The 22,646-nt window shown below is 40.5% G+C and overlaps 1 protein-coding gene across 1 annotated transcript in view; it reads left to right on the top strand.

The window, feature by feature from the left end:
• The window catches only part of Myo3a (myosin IIIA), a 180,268-nt gene that overhangs the window by 1,563 nt on the left and 156,059 nt on the right, over positions 1-22,646 (top strand). Inside the window, exons 2-4 of the mRNA XM_038334855.1 lie at positions 2,308-2,442; positions 20,813-20,917; positions 22,074-22,173. Coding sequence (XP_038190783.1) covers positions 2,308-2,442; positions 20,813-20,917; positions 22,074-22,173 — 340 coding nt within the window. The remainder of the gene's footprint in view (positions 1-2,307; positions 2,443-20,812; positions 20,918-22,073; positions 22,174-22,646) is intronic.

The following is a 22,646-nucleotide window of genomic DNA, read 5'->3' as shown; positions in this document are numbered from 1 at the left end:
TAGTAGTACTTGCTTACACTGAACTGTACCCCCAGGCTTGCTTCTTTTAGAACAAATGTTGGCAATTCAGGAATACCTGAGCCTCCTAGAAATAACTAAGCCTTTCATAACACACAAGTGAGCTGAATGAGTTCAGAATCATACACTCCCCAAATTCTACTAAGAGTCGCTTCTATTAAGAGATTCTTGAACTCATGAATGACCTGATAACATGATGACCTGATAGAAATGATAAAATAAGGAAGTCCCTGCAGCCCCGAGTCCTTGGCTAGCGTGGCTTTTCCGCTAGCAAAGAGTGCTGCAGAACCACCTGGTTCTTTATTCATCTTAGGAGTGGATCTATTTTGATAATTTATTTGTGCTAAAACCATTATAACTGCAGCATTCCATTTTTTTTTTTGGCAGAAGACCGGGATAGGGATGCTCTATTTTAAAGTAGGAAAGCTGACACTCTGGAAGGGAGGCATGGGAAATATAGTTTCCAGGCTGTGCTGCATTTCTTTCACAGTCCCTTAGGAGTTTTACCATTTACATGAAAGGAAAAGACACAAGTTGCATTCTGCCAAAAGGGCAACACTCTCTTCCCTCCAGCTTTTGGTGGTAGGGTGGGAATTTGCAATAGCAATGGAAAACACTTTAAACCAACCCCAACATGCACCCCAAATTAAGGTATCTGCCCCACTTTTTTCCTGTGAGAAAAGCAAGTAGCGTGTAATGCGCGTGATCATTCCTCTTTCACAGCTACTCATACATGATGGGCTTACAGCATTTGAAAATCAAGAGCTTTAAATATTTTTGAGGGGGGGGAGCTGGGTAGGGAGAAAGGGAGAGAGGGAGGGAGACAGAGGGAGATGGAGACAGAGAGCATGTGGAGGCCAGAGCAACACCTCTGGTCTTCTCGGTAATACTTCCATTTCCATTCACCACGTTGGCCGGGAGCTCGCCAGCTGGGCAAGATAAGCTGGCCAGTGAGCATCTTCCCAGTGCCGGATTACAAGTGCACACAACCATGCCCTGTGTTTTCATGAGTTCTGAGCACCAAAGTCAGGTTCCAGTCTTGTAAATAAAGTACAATACACCCGCACATTTGTAAAGACTGGGTATACTGTTAAGATAAAGGGGCCTTAGTATTTTGTGGTATTTATCAAAAATGTTGACATTTGATTCTCTGCAAGGAAGGGATGACATGAACAGGTCTGGAAGATGGTAGAGCATAGACCTCTGTTTTTCGCTGAGTATCTCTTAGTCTAGCTTCTTGGAGCTTACATTTTCTTTGTGCTGTGCTGGTTTTCTCTTATTGTCTGAAAGTTGTTCCATATAGACATGGTGTTCTAAAAACATACCTGAGTAGTCTTCCAACATTTTCCTAAGGTATCAACTCCTTCTTCTTCTAATGGATAAGCTGGTAGTTAAATTAGGTTTATATTATATCATATCTTTTAGTTCCATTTCAGTGTTTTAAATAGAAATTTATTGCCTGTATAATGGATTTTTGATATAAACATATTGTGTTCTGAACCAAAGGAAATAACTTTCCAGTCTTTTTATTTGTTTGTTTGTTTGTTAGTTTTAAAATAATGTTTTGGTCATTGCATTCAAATCACTAATAACAAATTGTACAGGCTGGTTTTGTGTGTCAGCTTGACACAAGCTAGAATCATCAGAGGAAGGAGCCTCCGTTGAGAAAATGCCACTATGAGATCCATCTGTAATGTATTTTCTCATTTTGTTATCAATGGGGGAGGGCCCAGCCCGTGGTGGGTGGTACCATCCCTGAGTTGCTTGTTTTGGGTTCTATAAGAAAGTGGGCTGTATGAGCCATGGAAGCCAAGCAGGTAAGCCGTGCCCCTCCATGGCTTCTGCATCATCTCCTGCCTCCAGGATTCTGCCCTGTTTGAGTTCCTGTCCTGACTTCCTTTAGTGATGAACAGCAATGCTGAAGTGTAAGCCAAATAAACCCTTTCCTACCCAGCTTGCCTTTTGGTCATGGTGTTTTGTTGAAGCAATAGAAACCCTAACTAAGACAAGTACAAGTGAAATCATCTAGAGTATTTCTCCAGTTGCATGCAATAATAGCCTTGTATTTCTCCCTTTTAAAATTCAGCTAAATTAATATAGACTGAGATACATTGAATTAGTACAAAATGGTAAATTGTAATGCGATGTTTCAATAATGTTACAAAGCACAGTACCAATGACTATGACCTTGCTTTAATGAAGTTAAAATTCTCTATTTAGTATCCTAAAATAATTTGATTAGTATCGTGTTTTCTCATTATTTCCTTTGTATGACCTATTTTAACATAGGATATTGATGAAGAGATTGAGGCCGAGTATAACATCTTAAGAACACTTTCTGACCACCCAAATGTGGTCAGATTCTATGGGATTTACTTTAAGAAGGACAAAATAAATGGAGATAAGCTATGGCTGGTCCTTGAGGTGAGTGCTCAGCTTTATTTGAGTTATGGGAATTTGTGTTGTGGTCTTGAGATGGTTTTGTGTTGATGTCACATCTGCAGCATGCAAAACTGGTATGTAGTGTGCTTCTTACCACCGATGTCCTCGGTATAGTGTTGTACCAGTTTGGAAATTGATATATTAGACACACCAGTGAATTAAAAGTCTAGAAAGACCACTAAAGATGTTTTTTAAAAGTCCACAACAAAATACTGAAGAAAAGAAGATGATTTTGACCTATAGAAAAACAAGATACAAGGGAATCTCATCATAATATGCATTTAAAAATATTTAGCTAGGTCATGGTGGTGCATGCCTTTAATCCCAGCATTTTAGAGGCAGAGGCAGGTGGGTCTCTGAATTCAGAGGTCAACCTGGTCTACAGAGCTAGTTCCAGTAAAGCTAGTGTTGTTACATAGAGACACCCTGTCTCAAAAAACAAAAACAAACAAAAAAGAGATGGAAGGGAAGGAGGGAGGGAGGGAGGGAAGGAGGAAGGGAGGGAGGGAGGGAGGGAGGGAGGGAGGGAGGGAGGGAGGGAGGGAGGGAGGGAGGGAGGGAGGGAGGGAAAGACATACAGAGAGAGAGAGAGAGAGAGAGAGAGAGAGAGAGAGAGAGAGAGAGAGCGCTGTGGCTTTCTTTAACCTTTATTGAAAGCTAATGACTTAAACTATAGAAATAAATTTCTACGTTTATGGAGAGAAAACCTTGCCCCAAATGGTTTTCTGAGTAAACTGCTGTGGGCAGCTGTGAATTCTGCACTTTTGAGTTTCTAGAGTGTGCTTTCTTGAATGCACAATCTGCCCTAAGACAGGTTTCTGAGCGTCTGCCCCTCCCTAAGGTAATAATACCAGAATTTAATTTTTCATTATTCAAGTAATCATTAATTCAAACAAAAACATAAGGAATTTTAAAAGTCCCCTTTTGGTCAGCAGAATGGCTCAGAAAGTGAAGGTGCTTCCAACTCTAATGGCCTGAATTTGATAACTGGAAACCACATGGTGGATGGAGAGAAGCAATTCCTCTGACCACAGCCTTTCTTTGACTAAGTAACAGCATGATGTTTTCTGTATTATCATCTGATTGTTTCTTGTGAATATCTATTTGTTTTCATGGAGTAGCTTGTCTTTATTTGTGCTGTTATAATAAAAAACCTATAGATTAGTAATTTATAAAGAAGAGAGTGTAACACTGACTGTCTTCAAAACTAAAACTAAAAACACAGACACATGAACAACCATGAAGAAAAACGCTGAACTGGGCAGCCCACAGAGCTGGTAATATAATGGCAAAAGGTAGATCCACCCTACTGGGACCACTGTCCAGTTCAGCTCCATGCTCTTGATACTTTGTGATGCTAGATTCCTAGAAAACTAGCTGAGCGTCTCTGGTCTCAATGGTGCTGTTCTAATATTGGCAAGGCTGTCCATTTAACCTTGAGACCCTGTGTACTCCTGCCCGAATCTGGAGATCTACCTGTGTCTGGGCTCTGATATTTCTCTGCTCTTTACCTGGCTGGAGCTTATTTCCTGATCCTTGACCTCCTCTAGCCAAGTTTGCTTCCCCACATTGCCCATCCTGGATAGTACATGTATCACTGCATTAGTTCCTCTACTGATGTCTGGATTTCTTCTAGTTGTTTCTAAGGAAACTGGAGACCCAGTCTCTTCCCTTTGAGTATGAGGCACACCAGGCAGGCTCCAGGACGCTGATACTCTGTGTCAAATGTGAGGGTATCCAGTCTTATGATTGTATGCTCCCAGATGATCCCTGTTTTCTGACTCTTGCTGTCTGCATCTCCACCTTCCTTCCCTGGAAGTCTGTTCTGGGAAGCACTAAAAAACCACAACAAATCTTTTAGTTTGTAACTTGCTCTGCCTCGCTCCATCAGTCCAGATGTGCAGATGTGCTTCCATATTGTAAAAGTTGGGATATCTGGCTCATTGTTCTCGCATTTTATGTTTTTTTTTTCATCTTAAACTTTGTTTTTATTCCTTCATTAACATTTAAGTAGATATTCATGAGTAGGAGGAAATTAATCTGTCTTTCACCTGTAACCTTTAATTATATTATAGAACCTTCAAAATACAAAATAATGTTTTAAAGAAACTGTTCAGATTCTGAAGCTGTGTATTTTGTTATATGACATTTATAAAATTGAAATCATTGCTCCTTAGTATTAGAAATTTTATTAAAAACCACTTTACATTTTGCAATTATAAGGTAACTTTATATTCTTACTTTAAATTACATACTAAACAAAGCTAAACTCTTATTCATCTACATTTAATTATCCAACTAGTAGAATGGCAATTATGAGCCTAAATCTTTCTGCCTTACATTAGTGAAGAATTTTGGAGTTTTTACTTCAGTTTTGCATTTATATATCTGAGCTGTTATTCTGTGTGAGTCCTTAATTCTCAAATGCAATTTTGCGTACCCATCAAAAACTTTCAGTAGTGTGCGTTGAGCTTTATAAACAAATGAGCAGTGAAATAGAGATCTGGGATCTCTGGCTGATACGTGTCTGCATGGGCAAGGAAACCGGCAATGACATTTTTCCAAGAGTCAGAAAGTATTAAATAAGATCAATTCTTCCCATTTGGCCTGTCATTCTTCTATTCTAATAACAATGACTTTTTTTTAGTATAAATCTTAAAATTTGGGTTGATTTGAATTGAATTGAAGATGCCTGGTGATAGTTGAGTGTATTTTGGGAGGTTTTTTTTTTTGTTTTTTTTTTTTTTGTTTTTTTTTTTTTTTTTTTTTGGTGGTTGTTGTTTGAGAAGAGGCAAATGATTCGCTTAAATGATTTTAATGAAACAAACTGACAAAATGGAGTGCCATTCTGACATAATGGGTCCATCAGGACCCAGAGGGTTCTCTGAACTTTGCTTATATGCTTTGCTACCAGTGGACATATCGTGCATTTCCCTAGTGGTCTGAGAGAAAATAATAATGTCATTTGATAAAATAGCATGATGATTATGCTTTATTGTCAATTTGACTGAATTTGGGGTCCCCTGGAAAATACTGCTGGTGGTGTCTGTGAGGGTGTTTTCCAGAGACAAGTAATGAAGGACAGCCCTGCCCCCAGTGTGGCTGGCACCATCCATGAACCGGGGTCCCAGCATGAATTAAGAGGGAAGCATCCAGAGAACACCAGCATCCCTCACTCTCTTCTTGCTGAAGATGCAGTGTGACCAGCTGCCTGGGCTCCTATGCCAAGACTTCTCCTTCAGGGTGTGCCCTTGATTTGTGAGCCCAAACAAGTCTCTCCTCCCTGAAGCTGCTTTGTGTTGGGTATTTTATCACAATAACAAGACATTAATACAAATTTCAAGAATCTGATCTAGCTGAACTAACAAAGTTGGGGTGAGCATAAAGAAAGCGAGAAGTTAGTAAACTGGCTATATAATTATTATAATTTGAATATGTAAATTATACTAATTGCGTATACACAGAAGTGGCTGGAAGTACAATTGCCTGATTATAAATGTGAACAGCACAGGTGTTGCTTAAAGGCACTTTATAGAGAATTGGCCAGGGCATCAATCCTCGGTGCTACAAAATGGCTGCTAATTATACCTCTTATCATAACAAAGCCCAATAAATTATCTTGCATAAATGTACCCAAAGACTGGACAAAGGGGCTGATGTTACCCAAACAGCCATGCTGACAGCACTCAGCTTTAACGTGAGTCCCAGTGCAGAAGGTGTGTGTTGGAGAGGCTGGATGGGAGCTGTGAGTGACAGTCTGCAGGATCCATCAGCCTGCCAGGTGGGGAAGGCCATGCCAGCTTACACAAGTGCCCGCAGTGGCTTCTCACCATGGTGACTTATGGGTCAATCCAGAATTGAGATGCTTGGGGTGGGAATTCTCCATGTTTTGCTTAAGACCATCTATATTTTCACTGTTACTTTTCTTGAATTATCATTTTTAACTGTGTCACTCTTTCCTGTATTTTCCTCCATTTTGTTACTCCGTAAATGTCCGGGCATGGACGATGCTTGAGACTCCTTTTAGGCACTGTTTCCATTTGACTGCTCTGTATGTTTATTTTGAGTCAAAAGGTTCCCCAGCTAGTGAAAGCTTTTGTTGCTTCCTGATTTCGTTTAGACAAAACTACGTCACACAAAGAGAGAGGCATCAGGGTAGGCTGTGGCTCCTGTTTTGTCTTGTTTAAGGGACACGTGTGGAGGTTTCTATTACCACACTATATTTGATAGTCTGTGGTGATGCACATATAAAGGGAAGACAGATGGTTATGCTTGTTCCATCATACCTCGTTATATGGTATCTTACTTTTGTCTGGCCTGTTTAGTAAGATATGGGCACTATTTTTGATTTTGAACTTCCTTAACCCCTCTCGTCTCCTGTTGAGGTCTGTATAAAGGGCAGGAGGGTGGGGGACTGAGGAGGTGAAAGTCAGGTTAGGTTCCTGAATATGCTCATCATCCAAACCAGAACAGCAAACAGCAGCGTCATAGCGACTTAAATCCGTCTCGTTAATCTTCTGCTGCTGCTGAGCACAAAGGAAGGCTTGAGATGTTACTGTAATTTCTGCTTTCCTTGGCTGAATGAACAGCCACATCTTAACTACAGAAGGAAACAGACTCGGAGCCAATTGCTTAGTGTGCTTCAGCCATAATAAAGTCAAAATTCAGAGTGGGACATCCTTCGTTAAAAGAGCCTTTCTCTCCTCATACTCCTCTGTGCTAATTGCTCCCTTGATGGTGCTGCTGCAGAAGGTGCTCTGTTCTTCATCTCGGTTCACCCTGGCTTGTCCATTTGTAATAGTGACACTGCTTTCTCTCATGGCCTTCCAATTATAGCCATTTTTCTCTTTGAAATTATATCCCTTTCAGGAGATCAAAGACTGGCAATTACAGGTGGTGTTTGAAAGCACAAAAAAAAAAAAAATTTCAGCAAATAGTTACAAAGCCTCTCAAATGTTCACTGTAGATCACTGAAATGGTCTTCATAAGCCATGTGTCAGGCATTATTGGTTATTCTGTTTTTTCTTATCCTTACATCTAGAGAGTAATGCAAGGTCTGTCTTGAGGGGGGGAAACTACAGGATGATGAAAAGAACACAGAGAGAACGAGGATTTTCAATGTGTTCCATATTAACACACTAATGTTATGTGACTAGAAGGGGTGACAAGCCAGGGCTGTCTTTCCTCTGGATCAGAGAAAGCCGGGCAGGTGTGGAAGCCAGCTCCTGCCCTCCTCTGAGAGCCCAGCTTTGTTCCCTCTTCCCGTTGGCAGCTCACAATCGCAGTGGAGCAGCAGACTGGCAGCATGACTCCTTTCGTGCTCCGGGGGCTGAAAACCGTTCCCAGCTTGCCTCTAAAAGGCTGCTATTTTGTGTGCCTGCAAGAGAATAGACAGCAATTACCTGAAGTCATTTCATTTAAGGTTTTGTTTAAAGAGCAAGATGGGAAAACAGCCTAAGTGTCCTCCTTTATGCTGCTTGTCCTAGAAATGCATAAATAATATATGTAAGTCTCACTTGTTCTTCTTGCCTGTTGTATAAGTCAGTGCTTGCCAGAATCACTATTGCTTGCTCAGGAGTGCCGGCTCATAGTGCCTCAGGAACTCTGATGTTAATTGATAGATTAATAGACTTTATGTGCACCAAAGCATTTCAACTGATACATTGTTTTCCCTTGTCATAGGTTTTAGTTATGAAGTCCCAATGTGTGATGGTGTTCCCCCAAGAACTGTAAACATCTTATACTGAGAGAACTGTTCTGTATTTGATTTAGTGATTGGTGTTTCCAAAGTACATTCCAAAGAGATCAGTTGTAAATAGTACACCTAAAGCACTGCCTACATGCTAGAAATGTCACATGATGCACCACATGGTACTTGAGTGCATATTAGGAAATGTCTTGATGCAGGAAGAGGAGCTTGGTGTTGCCTCAACTTCATGCGCCATGCCCATAGGAGGCCGCTTCCTTTTGAATGGAGACTGAGGAGGAGTGGATGGGGGAGAATAAAGGGGAGGGAGTTTGGGAGAGAGGGAGCAAGAGGAAAGGAGGGAGTAAAAATTGCAATAGAGATATAAAATAAATGAAAAAATAATATAAAGGAAATGCCTCTTAGATAGTGTCTGTTTTCATAATTGTTTTATCACCTGTTTAGCATCTACAATTCAATATATTAACACATTTTATCAAAACACATGACACTTTGGGCAGACCCTTTCTATACCACAGGAAAGGCTGCCCTGCCACTGCACACGTGTGCATATGCATGGTTGCCCTTACAGAACTTGAATCTAGTTATTCATCTGTTTCCTGCATTGGTCATGACGGCATGGCAGCTTCTCAGTGCTCGGCAGGGAGCAGGATGAACTTACATCAGAGATCATCAGTGTAATGGTGAGGGAAGGATTTAAAGCAAAAACTAATGTTTATTGCTAGTAATATGGAGAGTATAAATAGACATATTAATAGAGAATACAAGAGAAGACCTTTGACAAGGAGGGACAAGGGAGGCCTGTCATTTTAACCTGCTGACAGAATACAGAATCATGGCTGCAGGAGCCCTGTCCTTTGTGAGTATCCTCCGAGTCACTGAACTATAGCAGTGTGGGCCGCTTGTACCGATGGAGCAGAAGATCCGTGAGTGGAGTCTGGGAGCTATTTCATTATTTATTTATTCTGAGGCAGGGTGGTCTCTCTATTATGTAGCATTGGCTGTCCTGGAACTCACTGTGTAGACCAGGCGGGCCTTCCAAATGCTGAGATTGAAGCTGTGTGCCACCATAGCCATGTGTTTCTTACCCAAGGAAAGTGTAAAAAATACTCTTCCGTGTTCTCCAGTCTGCAGAGAAAGAAGCAGAGATTTCTGCTCTGGCCATGATGTGCTTGTGTCCGGGCACAGTCTTCCATACACAAACAGAATAACTGCACAAAACTGGACAAAACATTTCTCAAACAGTGGGAAATGCTGAACATGATCATCACCTCTTCTTTCTCCGAGGCAAGTCCTACACCACAGGCCCCCACCAACTCACCTGTGTGGACCCTGGTCTCTACCAGGCAGAACTGCACAGGGAAGCTGTGGAACTGTTAACAAGTAGGGACCGCCGCTAGGTCAGGTGGTGGTCAGGGAACCTTCGGGATCACAGCTCAGCCCACATCTCCTCCAGATCACTAGCTTCTTGTGGTGCTGTGTGAGAAGCCATGCCACACTCCACGCCTTCCTTTCCAGATGAATACGCCCTCTCAGCCCTGAGCCAACTTGGATCTCTCCTCCCCGAAGTTGCTGCTGTCACGATCAGAGTGCCTAGAGAAGCGGTGAATGCGGAGATCAGAGACGTTTTGCCTAACTGCAAAGCTCGGTTAGAGAGCAAAGAGAAGAGGAACTGGTGCAGAAACTGCCTCCAGAAAGGCAATCTGTGCAATTAAACCCATGTAAGAAGGTGTTTGGAAGCCACGCTAAATGTGTATAGAATACAGTGTGCAGATGTGCACGGGGAACAAACCAGAGGAGGAACAGCTGTAAGATTGCAGTCTGCACAGGGCGGGTTTGCTGCATGGTGAGATGCCCAAGTTCTGACCGGCTGTACCTGAAACACTTGCGAGGAACCCCAGAAAGTTGTCCATTGGGGGGAAGGTTAAGCTAGTCTTAAAATCTTAAAATAAGAGCTTCCTGGAAGGCTTTAATCAATCTATAAGTTAATTAGCTGCTTTCAAGAATAAAATTTAGTGTTCATTCATGTAAGACAACAAAACCCAGAAAGTCAGTAATATAACATTGGCAAAGTTAAGTTCCAGTTTTAAGTTATATGTGTGTGTATATATATATATATATATATATATATATATATATATATATATATATATATATGAAAGCACAAGAAAATGTGAAGCAGTCAGAAGGGAATGTGATCAGCAGACAGAGGCACTGGGATTAGCAAGTTAGAACAGCAATGCTGTTATAAACATAAAGAAATAAAGAAAATTAACAATACTAAAATAAATAGAAACTGTAAAGAACTAAGGAGAACCTCTAGAGTTGAAACAACAGTCTCTATTAAAAAATTAAGCCCAACAATTGAGGTTACCTTTGGACTAGATATGTGGGCGGAAAGATGAATGGACCCAAATACAGGAGCGTCACAGTTGTCCGTACTGAGATCAAGTAAACTAAGAAAGTTATACTAAGAGTCATCAAAGCCAAAATACCAAAATCTGGTAATGAGGAGAATCATGAGCAGAGCAGAAAAGGATGCACTTCACAGAGGTGTCGCAGATTAAGGTGACCCCTGACATTTCCTAAGATGCCACAGAATGACATGCATGAAGCACTCGAAGTAAAAGGATGTCATCTTAGAACAGTGAAAATATTCATGAATTAAGGTAAAACAGAAATAGGCATTGTCGTGGTTTGAATAAAATTGGCCCCTACAGGCCCATAAGGAGTTAGGCTGTGTGGCCCTATTGGGGTAGGTGTTGCCATGTTGGAGAAAGTATGCCATTGGGGATGTGCTTTGAGGTTTAGATGCTCAAGCCTTGCCCAGTGCCACTCTCTTCCTGCTGCTTCTCCAGTACTATGTCTGCTTCATGTCATCATGTTTCCAACCATGCTGATAGTGGGCTAAACCTCTGAACTATATGACAGCCCCAGTTAAATGTTTTCCTTTATAAGAGTTGCTGTGGTCATGATGTCTCTTCATAGCAATAAAACATTAAGTCAAGCATTTTTTAAGATTGGTAATAAAATAAATGTAAAGAAAGATAAAAGCAGGCCAGTGAGATGGCTTTGTGGATAAAAGTGCCTGCTGCCAAGCTTGATGGCCTGAGTTCAAATTCCAGACCCACCACTTGGTAAAGGGAGAGCACTCACCCACTCAAACTGTTCTCTGAACTCCAAACAAACCACGATGCACACACACACGCACACATTTTCACATTACACACTCACACACACACATAGATGATAGATAAATGATAGGGAGGTAGATAGAATATAGATAGATAGATAGATAGATAGATAGATAGATAGATAGATGTAACAAAACTTTTTAAAATGTCAAATACATCATTTTACGCTGCAAGAATATGGTTCCAGGTAAAAATTCAGACCTAGAGAAATATGAGGGTGAATATAACATTATTGACTTTTATTTTATAGTCTGTTTCAGGAAAATCACTTCTTAAAAGCATGGTTATAAATGTATATTGCTAGCTTATCCACATAAGGGAGAGTTAAAATGCATGACAGTAGCAGCAGAGGGAGAGGGGAAAAGGTTTGAAGTATGTATGCTGTGTGTAGCCGCATACCACTTTAAAACAGACTGTGAGAAGTTGAGCATGCTGTGAGTCCTGCAGCATACTAAAACCGCAAAAACAGACATACAGTTGGTAGGATAGCACCAAGGTAAAATAATCAGTCATATTTAAATAGCAGTTGGAAAGGGAGTAAAACAAGAAAAGCCAGCAAGGAAGGGAGAAACGGTGAACTTAATTCCAGCCAGAGCCCGCTCTTTGTCTTTCCTCACCTCCGTTAATCTCTCTTCAGAACTCCTGTTGTTTCCTCTCTCTCTCTCTCTCTCTCTCTCTCTCTCTCTCTCTCTGTGTGTGTGTGTGTGTGTGTGTGTGTGTGTGTTTCTACTCTACTTTTCTTTTTTTTTTTTTGTTTTTTTTTTGTTTTTCGAGACAGGGTTTCCCTGTAGTTTCTAGAGCCTGTCCTGGAGCTAGCTCTTGTAGACCAGGCTGGCCTCGAACTCAGAGATCCGCCTGCCTCTGCCTCCCGAGTGCTGGGATTAAAGGCGTGCGCCACCACCACCCGGCTTCTACTCTACTTTTCAACAATGAAATTTTCGTTTGGTCTTTTTAAAAATTCTCTTGAATTGACTGACCATTTGGTTCTAGATAACCAACTACCCTCAGCGCTCTACCTGAGGAAGATGGTTTCTCCTGCTCCCAGTGTTTCTCAGCTGCCTGTAGTTCTTCATCTAGGGATGAAGCTTCATGAGTATTTACTAGATACTGCATCCATGAATTCTTATGCTATCATTTTTAAGGCAAGAATCTTGTGTAATATTTTAAAGGGACTTGATTTCAGTGACTTCTTTTTGGAGTCCACCTTACACTGACAAAGGAAGACAAAGACAGTAGAAGGAAAGAGTATATTTTATGTGAGCACGTATCTGATGTTTTGTGTTAGTACGTATCTGACATTCTATGTGAGCACGTATCTGATGTTCTATGTGAGCACGTATCTGACGTTCTGAGTACATATCTGACATTCTGTGTGAGCACGTGTCTGACGTTCTGTGTGAGCATACACTTGTCTGGCTGGGGTTTGTTCCAAAATACTAGTTTGTTGAAATGTTAAAATAAGTTTGCTGAAACAAAACATTCTTATACTGAAGTTGCATTTACTAGAATGAAAGTGTGCATTGGGGAGGGGCAACCATGAAAATATGTGCTAAAATTCAATTCCCGTGCTTTAAATATTTTCAACTAGTAGGGATAATAAAAATCTCACCCAATAAAATGCACCCATCCAACTTAAATATAAATGATGATTTTACAAAAGCATTGATAATAAATATATTTAACGCTTTTAGGCTTTGAGAAAGTTAAGCTAAAAGCAAAAAGAAATACTGTTTGATTTCTACTGAAATGGCTGACTTACAAAGGCCAATGGTGCCAGGAATGGGCGAGGCTGTGAGCAAACCTCACTCTTGTTCATGGCAGCGAAAAATGACGCAGTCCTTGTGGAAGTGTGTGGTGCTCTCTCACCTCATCCCCTGCATGCCCTGATGTTGGTGCACGTCCCCTGAGACTCAGGCTTGAGGGCTGACGGTGCCTTTAGAAAATGAACACAAACTGGAGGACGCACTGGAAAATGAGGCTGTGCTGCTGTGGCCCAGGGCAGAACATGGTGTGTCTCAGCAGGTGGCCTCAGAGCACACGAGAACAAAACAACACAAAGGCAGGAAAGCAAGACTTTCTTACTGCAGATTTTAACATCCTTTTTCATAAATTTCACTTAAAAAAAAAAAAACCTTCTGTCTTAATAAGGACAGAGGACCTATAAAAGTTTTCTCTTAGAAGCACTGCAGTGTTGCTTATGGAATGCCCTCCCTTTGGTCCTGGCTGTTTCAGTCCACATCTGTGTGCCAAAGGGCTGAGAATGCTCTCAGTTAGTATAGCTCAGATATAGGAAAATTATGCTCCAATTTTGTGTGGTTAGCGAGAAACCAGGCTCTGCTTTCACATTATGTTGCAAAGCTACACTTTGTGGGGGGAGGTGTCTCCTGTCATGAATTCCCTTTCAGTCTTTCCTGGTGATATGAAATTGCTTAGGTTAATATAGCACCATCCAATCTACTGGTGCTATTTATTTTAAAGCCACGCACAAGGACATTTTATTTTGGTGATCTATCATTTGACTACAGAATATCTGCGATTCATTTTATCTATATCCATTCTTTTGTTCATGAAGAATTGTCATGTTTCATTTTTAAGTTTACCCTGCATCTTTACAAGAACGGCATTTAGACTACTGGGGACAGTTCATTTCATCAGGACAGTATTTGAAACTTTACTGTCAGTGAGGAATCAGAATTTGTGCCAGAATTTCCTTTTGGTGGCTGTTTAAGGAAGTCAGCTACAAAGCCATCTGTACGACACTGATTTTTATTCCCATGGTAATTTCTGTGTTTCTATAGATCTTTCCTTTTGTTTTCTGTTTTACATTTCATTCGAAAATAAAGGTTTGTGTTCCTCACATTAAACCCTGTTACCTAAAGCTGCTTGAGAAATGGATTTCTTGGATGGAAAATGTGCCATCAAGGTTAGACATATCTGGAAGGAAGGATTTATGGAGAACTTATATTCCTCCTAATCGAGCTCCTCAGCGATTCCCAAATGGTGGATATGACCACAGTCACCAGTGACCTGGTGAGAGGGAGTATGCTGGAGATGTCCTGCCAGGGCTGAGCACTCCCGAGTTTGTTCTCTGCCTGTTGACCTGTTTGGGGCCTCTGTTGATCAGCACTACAGAAGGCGGCTTCTCCATGAGGGCGAGACAAATGAATCTATGGGTAGCGTCAAATCATTTGTTGTCAGTTTACTTCGTCTGTTTAGCAGAATAATAGTCAGAGGTTCTCCCCTAGTCCCAGGACCTATCTGGCCACAGGCTCTGAGGTTCTCCCCTGGGGCCTAGGACCTGTCTACCCACAGGTTCTAGGCTCTGGTTATAACACCAGGCATGAGCTCCATCTTGTGGAGTGGGCCTTAAACCTAAAAGGTGGCATTTCCTCCTTCTCTCTCTCTACCATTTCACTACTGTGTCCAGATTAAGAAAGAGACCCCCAGGAGGAGATCTCTGTACTTGTGCCCCAAGTGGAGAGATTCGGCCTGATTTTAATGTTACCCTTCTCTGTATTTTTCATTATAATTGTTTTCTAAATATGAAAAATTTCATGACATGCTATGGTATAGTATAAAATATCAATGAAATAAAAATTAAGGGAAATAAATTTCCTGGTGTTTTCAAGCATACTCTATCTCTAAATAAAATTTAACAATCTGATTTTCATAACTCTATTCCTTTCCTATCAAATAGTGATTTTGAGTCTGTTTGTTCTAAACATTTATCTGGAAAAAAAAACAAGTGACCATGTTTTTTGAAAACAGTTTTAATTGTTTCTAAGAAATACTTAGCTAATAGAAATTATGTGATAAATAACTATAGATCTTATATGAAAAATCACTGTCTTAATTGATTAAGTAACTCAGGTTCTTTTATGGAGTTTATCAGATGAAACTTAACAAAATTTAAATTTGAAGTGTAAAATTGCTTATTTGCTTTAGATTTCTGTATTTTTATTTTCAGATAGTTTGTGTGTTTTATGCTTTGGGTAAGAAGGTAACTACTTTTCTTGTTATAACAAAATGGAATACTAAAGTAAGTTAAGGAAGGAATTGTGCCTCACAGGTTGAGGGGACAGTTGTGGGAAAAGCATGGTGGTGGGAGAGAGGTAGTTGCTCACATGGTGTCCAGTCAGGAAGCAGAGAGACTGTGATGACTGCTCACATGGTGTCCAGTCAGAAAACAGATACTGAGGTTACTGCTCACATGGTGTCCACAGTCAGGAAGCAGAGAGGCTGAGGTGACTGCTCACATGGTGTCCAGTCAGGAAGAAGGCAGAAGAAATGCTACACAAGGGCTTCCTCTTTTTCCCTCCTATTTAGTTTGGGATCATAGTCTACATGATGATGTCAGCCATGCTGAGGTGAGTCTTCCCTTCACTGTTAAACCTTTCTGGAAATACCCTCACAGACACATGCAGATGTTTGTTTTCTGTGTGATTTTATATTTTATATCTATTCAAGTTGGTAATGAAGTTTAGGCCATGACACATAATTGTGGTTAATAATTTTGACATGTAAAGGCTGTTAATGTAATTATTTATTTTAATTATTTTATTGTCTGGAAATATTTCCAGTTGTTTATGTTGTTTTATTAAGCTGTAAAATAGAAGATAATGAAATCTTTGAGGGGTCATCATGACCTTTCATAGAATTCTTCTATAATTAGCAGTCATGTCTTTTATCTCATGTTCCTCTAAAGCTCTGTTGACATTTCTAGAGGGAGCAGCTCACTTTTCATCATTACTGAGAGCTACATTTTGTGGTTTCCACAGTGGAGCTCTGGAACTCGCTCTGCAAGCTTGCTCAGTGACTCCTGCACAGTTGAGGACAGGGTCATATTTACATGAAATGACTTTTCTTTATTTACCATTAAAACCTCTCTCGATTTAATTCAAATATACATACTTGTTCTTAAATGTTTCGTGAGTTTAAGTAGAGTTCTAGGGAAATGACATAATTTCCATCTTGTGAGGGTCACAAAATGTATTACTATCTGTTTGGAGAGAGGCCTAAGCAGTCCAGTAATGAATTAAGACAGGGGCATAAAGAAAAATTTGATAAAACTAAACTGCACCCTCTAAAGTACAGTTCTGCATTTCAGGAGAAATCACAACCACAGTGAATATGCTAGAACAGCCTGGTGGAAACCACCATATGCCTGTGATGACAGACCCCACCTGTGGAGCCAGCCTCTCTAGGCTCTGCAGGTGTTTCTCCTGTGCACCTCCTGTCCACATACAATCCATGCAATTGATTTTCATTCCTCTAATTAGGATGTTGTTGCACCAGTTCTAATTGGTCTTAATAATAAAAACCTGGAGCCAGACATCAGGGTAAATGCTGGAAGATCAAAGAGACAAAGGAGCAAATCCCAGCCAACTCTGACTTTGCTAACTCTTCAACTGAAAAAAGGCTGAGCTCCTGCCTCTTCCTGCCTTATATTCCTCCTTCTAGCCATATCACTTCCTGTCTATCTGTACAGACCTCTATGGTTAACTAGTGGTTAGATCCAACTTCCGCTCTTCAGGCAAGCTTTATTTGTTAGAGCCATAGGCAAAATATCACCACGGGTTGTTGTCATTTATTTTAATCCTGGCACTGTTGACATTTTGGCCTGCATGATTCTGCACTGTGGAAGGCCATCCTCTGAGCTTTTGGATGGTTGGCATCATCCTTAACCTCTAGATGCCAGCAACAGCTTCCTAGCCCCAGTGATAACATTATCACTAAGCATTGTGAGGTATCCCAGAGAGTACACTTAAAAACCACAGGTGTCCTGGTTCTTTGAATATGCTAATAATAATTTGCATATTCTAATAATGATCTGTGGAACATGAATAAATAAATTGCAATTCTTCTAAAATGCATTTTAACTGTAATTACTATTATGATGACTCCATATCTGTTTGCATCATGTCAAGAGTATTTCCTGGGTCAGCACATCACTTATGTAAAAAAAACATACTGGATATAAAATTCAGCTCTTAAGTCTGTTAGCCATTAATGGCTGTAGGGGAAGAGTGTTATTTTCTCCCATTGTTCATGCTTCAGTAAATAACCTCCCACTCGAGCTCATGCAAACAATTCTAACTAAACACAGTGGGACACACACATAAGGAAGACATGAGAGTAGAAGGGTGACCTCTTGGAAAGAAGGGTTTCAACAAGAAAGGGTGGGGATGAGAGGGCAATAGGAGCAAAAATGACTAAACTTCACTATATTCAGGTTTAGACCGTGAAAGAATAAAAATGGGCCAGTTGGAAAAATTCAACCAAGAGTAAATCGTTTCTGAGAATGCACAGGAAAGGGAATTAACTTCTATTCACCGTGGATTAATTTGTATGACCATTCACAGTGTTAGCAACTGGGCTTTTGCTTACTTGCTTAGTTAGTGAATAGATATTATTAGCTTTGAGTAATTTGGGGTTTGCAGATTTTTCAGGATTGACCTGAAATTCACTATGCTGATTCAAAGAAGGCAGACTTCAAATTATTTCCTTACACAGTGATGTCAACCTCAACAAGACAATTAGCTGAGATTTTCTCTAAATGCTCATTTTTCATTTTAAAACAATATAGCCTACAATGGGAATGCAACTACAAGAGGAAATACAGGAATATTCAAAGAGGTTGAGACAAGAAGGAAGCTTTCAAAGACAGAAAGAAGAGGGTAACATTAGCTGTTTTGAAATACTAGCCACGGTGTAGTGTTAAAACGGGAGTGGCCGCAGTCTGAGGCTGAGCACGCACTTCTGTGTAGATGTGCTTGAGAACGTACTTTTGTATACAGGTGGCCTCCATGCAAGTGTGTGGTCCCGACAGATTTAGTTATAGGCATACTCCAACAGTACTACCTAAGAGCCTTTCCTCTTTCTGGACAGCTTTTACATTTCTTTCACAAAAGACAGCCCCAGAAGGAACTACACATTGCAAAAGAAGAAGAAAAGAGGAGGAGAAAAAAAAGAAAGGAAACATAGTTGTTTTCTTTTTACTCGTCGAGGGCCTGCCACCCAGCTCCCAGATAAATCCATGGAGACTTATTCTTAGTTATGAATGCCTGGCCTTAGTTTGGCTTGTTCCTAGTCAGCTTTTCTAACTTAAACTATCCCATTCTCTTTAACTACATTTTGCCTCTGCACTTTTTAATCTTTCTTTCCCTTCTTACTCCATGGCTGACCGCGTGGCTGGTGGCTGGACCTTGTCATCCTCGTCTCCTTTTCTTACTCCTCACTTCCTTCCCTAGATTTCTCCTCTTAGTTATTCTCTCTGCATTCCAGCCTCGCCCATTTCCCGCTCCTGCATAGTTATAGGCCATTCAGCTCTTTATTAGACCAATCAGGTGTTTTAGGCAGGCAAAGAAATACAGCTTCACAGAGTTAAACAAATGCAACATAAAAGAATGCACCACATCTTTGCTTCATTAAACAAATATTCTACAGCATAAATGAATACAACACATCTTAAACTAATATTTCACAACAAGAAAGTAAAGAAGGAAGGAAGGGAGAGAGGGAGGGAGGGAGGGGGGGGAGGGGGAGGGAGGGAGTCTTTAGCATTGTTTTTCATAATATTACTAACTAATTCTAATGCCTTGGTCCTTATAAAGCAGCAGTTCTCAACCTGTGGGCCATGACCCATTTGGGGGCTCAAATGACCCTTTCACAGGGATCGCCTAAGACCATCAGAAAGCACAGATCTTTAAATTGTGATTCATAACAGTGCCAAAATTACAGTTATGAGGTAGCACCAAAACTAATTTCATGGTTGGGGGTCACCACAACATGAGGATCTGTATTAAAGGGTCGCGGCATTAGGAAGGCTGAGAACCACTGTTGTAAAGGAATGGCCAGGCATTTTAAAGTACTCAGTTTCTTTTGAGCTGTTTGAGAATAATTTTGTAAGACAATCTGCCAGCCTGTGGAGGAAGCAGCCTGACCCTGTAAGTGTAAGTGTAAGCAGTTACTTACACTGTGTTCATCTTCCTGAGACAAAAGAAAGCAGAGGCCTTGCCATGCTGGGCTGTCCACACTCCTGAATTAGCTGGAAGTTTTATTTGACTGGAGAAAGAAAGGAGTTATGAATGTGACTCCATTCCTTCGTCTTTACGGGGAAATGATGATGCTTGCTTCCCCAAATGGTGAGGTTCACAGATAATTCATGTAAAAGTGTTAGAAATGGACCCAGGATCCAGCAAATTCTGAATGCATCATGTCTGTTACTATCTAATCCAGACGGGTTTAGCATCCCAGTAAAATTCAAAATGTTAGAAAAGACGTTGGGGAAAGAGGTGTTCAATATTTCAAGTTACAATGCTAAAGATGCCTTGGCTTCCACTCCTCTCCTCAGCCTGTGCATGAGTTAGAGCTCGGAACGGTGGCTCTGTGGATTCCCAGGCAGTGATGCAATGACTCAGAAGCAGGTGGTGAAGAAGGCCACAGACAAGAGCCAGGGGAGGAGGGCGAGGTTGAAAGCAGTCCATAGTGTTCAACATCAGGGATCAAGGACTTGCAGAATCCATGCATTCTTGCGATGTTGTCGTGGTCCAGAACCAAGTTACCTCTCTCCTCCATCCACTGCCATATCAGGGTTGGTCTGGAATGCAGACTTGGTGCCTCCTTTGAAAGTTTCAGTGTGACTTAATGTTACCTAATTTTGCAGAGCCCTGATATGAAAAGTTTCTCCACCATATTCTTTTCTTTTGTTGGTTCAGATTCTCCCTGCTTTCGTGTGCAGAGAAGGAGGACGCTGGAGAGCAGAGGCAGTGTAATATTCCAGATTGGTTCCGAGGGTTCTATTTGCCATACTTACTTATGTGTACTTAGCAATTTTGCCTAAAAGGAGGTTTATTTCTTTTTAAGATGTTCATTTATAGCCGGGCTGTGGTGGCGCACACCTTTAATCCCAGCACTCAGGAGGCAGTGGTAGGCAGATCTCTGAGTTCGAGGCCAGCCTGGTCTACAAGAGCTAGTTCTAGGATAGGCTCTAGAAACTACAGGGAAACCCTGTCTCGAAAAACCAAAAAAAAAAAAAAAGATGTTCATTTATATCCATTGACAATGTTGAACTACAGTAATTTGATGGGGAAGCTGACCAATCCCTTGCCACTCCTTCTACAGTAATTAAAATATCAGAAGTCAGTATTGCTTTTAAGGCTTACATCCTAAATTTGTAGAATCATAATTTTTATCCTTAAAGTTAAGCAGAAAATTCTATTCTAAAAATTAATTTAGATGAAACCTGTGTTCTAGTTATCAGTCATATGTAATTACAAGTCTCTTTGTTCACTTCATTTGTGATTTCATGAAAATAATGAAAGTCATTTATAAGATGATGTACAACAGGATACCGGGATAATTTTTTGAAGCATTTTAAGGAAACCCTTTACGGTAAGAATTTTAAAACATTTTGTTCATTTTAATGTCCATCTGACATGCTCACTTCCAGCTGTGCAATGGAGGGTCGGTGACGGAGCTTGTGAAAGGATTTCTGAAGAGGGGAGAGAGAATGAGTGAGCCTATAATTGCATATATTTTACATGAAGCACTAATGGTAAGGCTACTTGAATTCTTTGTACAATAATTAGAAAGTAGTTCTATCTAAATAAAAATGTAGATCCTACTTAAAAATTATAACATTAGTATTGTCTAATACAGGGTCACATGCAGTCTGGGTGTTCAGCATGGACAATTTGGGTTTTTCATTAGAAGACAATTTTGTTTTGATGGGCTTCTGATTTCTACTCTTAGGTATTATTTTAAATTTTATAGATAAATATAGAATATAATTTTTAGTAGTTATATTTTTATGATGCCACTATCTTAAATAAGTGTATTTAGAATATTTTCTTTTTTGGAATCAACAATTTTTTAAGACTAGAGGGCCAGCAAGAGGGCTCAGCAGGTAATAGTGCTTTGCTGTCAGATATGACGACCTGAGTTTGATCCTAGGTCCCATACAGCGGAAGAAGACTTGCTGTACGACAGTGGTCTGTACTCTATCGACTGTATTTTGATAAAATGCTGACTGGCCAGTAGCCAGGCAGGAAGTAGAGGCGGGGTGATGAGAACAGGAGAATGCTGAGAAGAGGGAGTCTAGTCTGCAGTCGTCACCCAGACACAGAGGAAGCAAGATAGCAAGATGTGACTGCCTCACCAAAAATGGTACCAAGCCACGTGGCTAACACAGACAAGAATTATGGGCTAATATAAGTTTTATAAGAGTTAATAAGAAGCCTGAGCTAATAGGTCAATCAGCTTATAATTAATGTAGACCTCTGTGTGTTTCCTTTGGGACTGAATGATTGCAGGACCACATGAGACAGAAAACTTGGCCAACAAAAACTGACTCCCACAAGTTGTTCTCTGATTTCTGCATGCTTGAACATGCACATGTGTACATGCACACAAACACACACACACACACACACACACACACACACACACCGTGCGCGCGCAAAGAAATTACTGCAAATGTCATTAAAAAGTGTAGAGATTTTGGGGGAAAGCTGAGAAGTGTGCTCTTTTTTGTGACTTTCTATATAGTCCAAGTTGGAAATAATACATTTAGGTTTGACTAACTCAATGTAAAACCTTAGTATTTGAATGCTGATTTTAACATTGGTATTGATTCTGCACAAGTGCACTGCCTAAAAAATGTTTCTTTGTTTTATTCTCTTTTCAATAATTATATAATTTTCACCTTCCAGGGACTTCAACATCTTCATAACAACAAAACTATCCACCGTGATGTCAAAGGGAATAACATTCTGTTGACTGCCGAAGGTGGGGTGAAGCTGGTAGATTTTGGTAAGTTTTCCTAGAAGCGAATAAGGATCTATCATGATTTTTATCATTTTCCAACAGGTTTGCCTTTCTGAGTTGAGAGTAGGAAAACAAATTAATATCTTTCAGTTAATTTGGCAGATGACCCTCCCGGCTACTGAGTCACCCAGTTTAGCCCCAGATCACATGTGCATATGTTTATATGTAATTTATCCAGCAGGCCAGGCAGCATCCCAAATGGTTAAGGCTATTCTGAGAGGCCACTGACTAGCCTCTGTTAGTGATTGTTTTATGAAGAGACACATGTCCAAGTCCAGAATTTTGAATGAGAGGAGATCTTCAAGGATCCCCGAAGATCACTTCAAGGTCACTCATCCTTAGAGGTAAGCAGGAGACACGTGAAGGATGTTCTTGAGATTCCGTGTGTCTTATCATGATGCCCAAAAGGTCTTTGTTCACCTTTGTGACCAAGGTGTTCTCCTGAAGAAGGCACAGCT

This window comes from Arvicola amphibius, chromosome 6 (assembly GCF_903992535.2).
Source record: "Arvicola amphibius chromosome 6, mArvAmp1.2, whole genome shotgun sequence".
NCBI classification, from domain to species: Eukaryota; Metazoa; Chordata; class Mammalia; order Rodentia; family Cricetidae; genus Arvicola; species Arvicola amphibius.
This window is presented reverse-complemented; position numbering and strand designations above follow the sequence as displayed.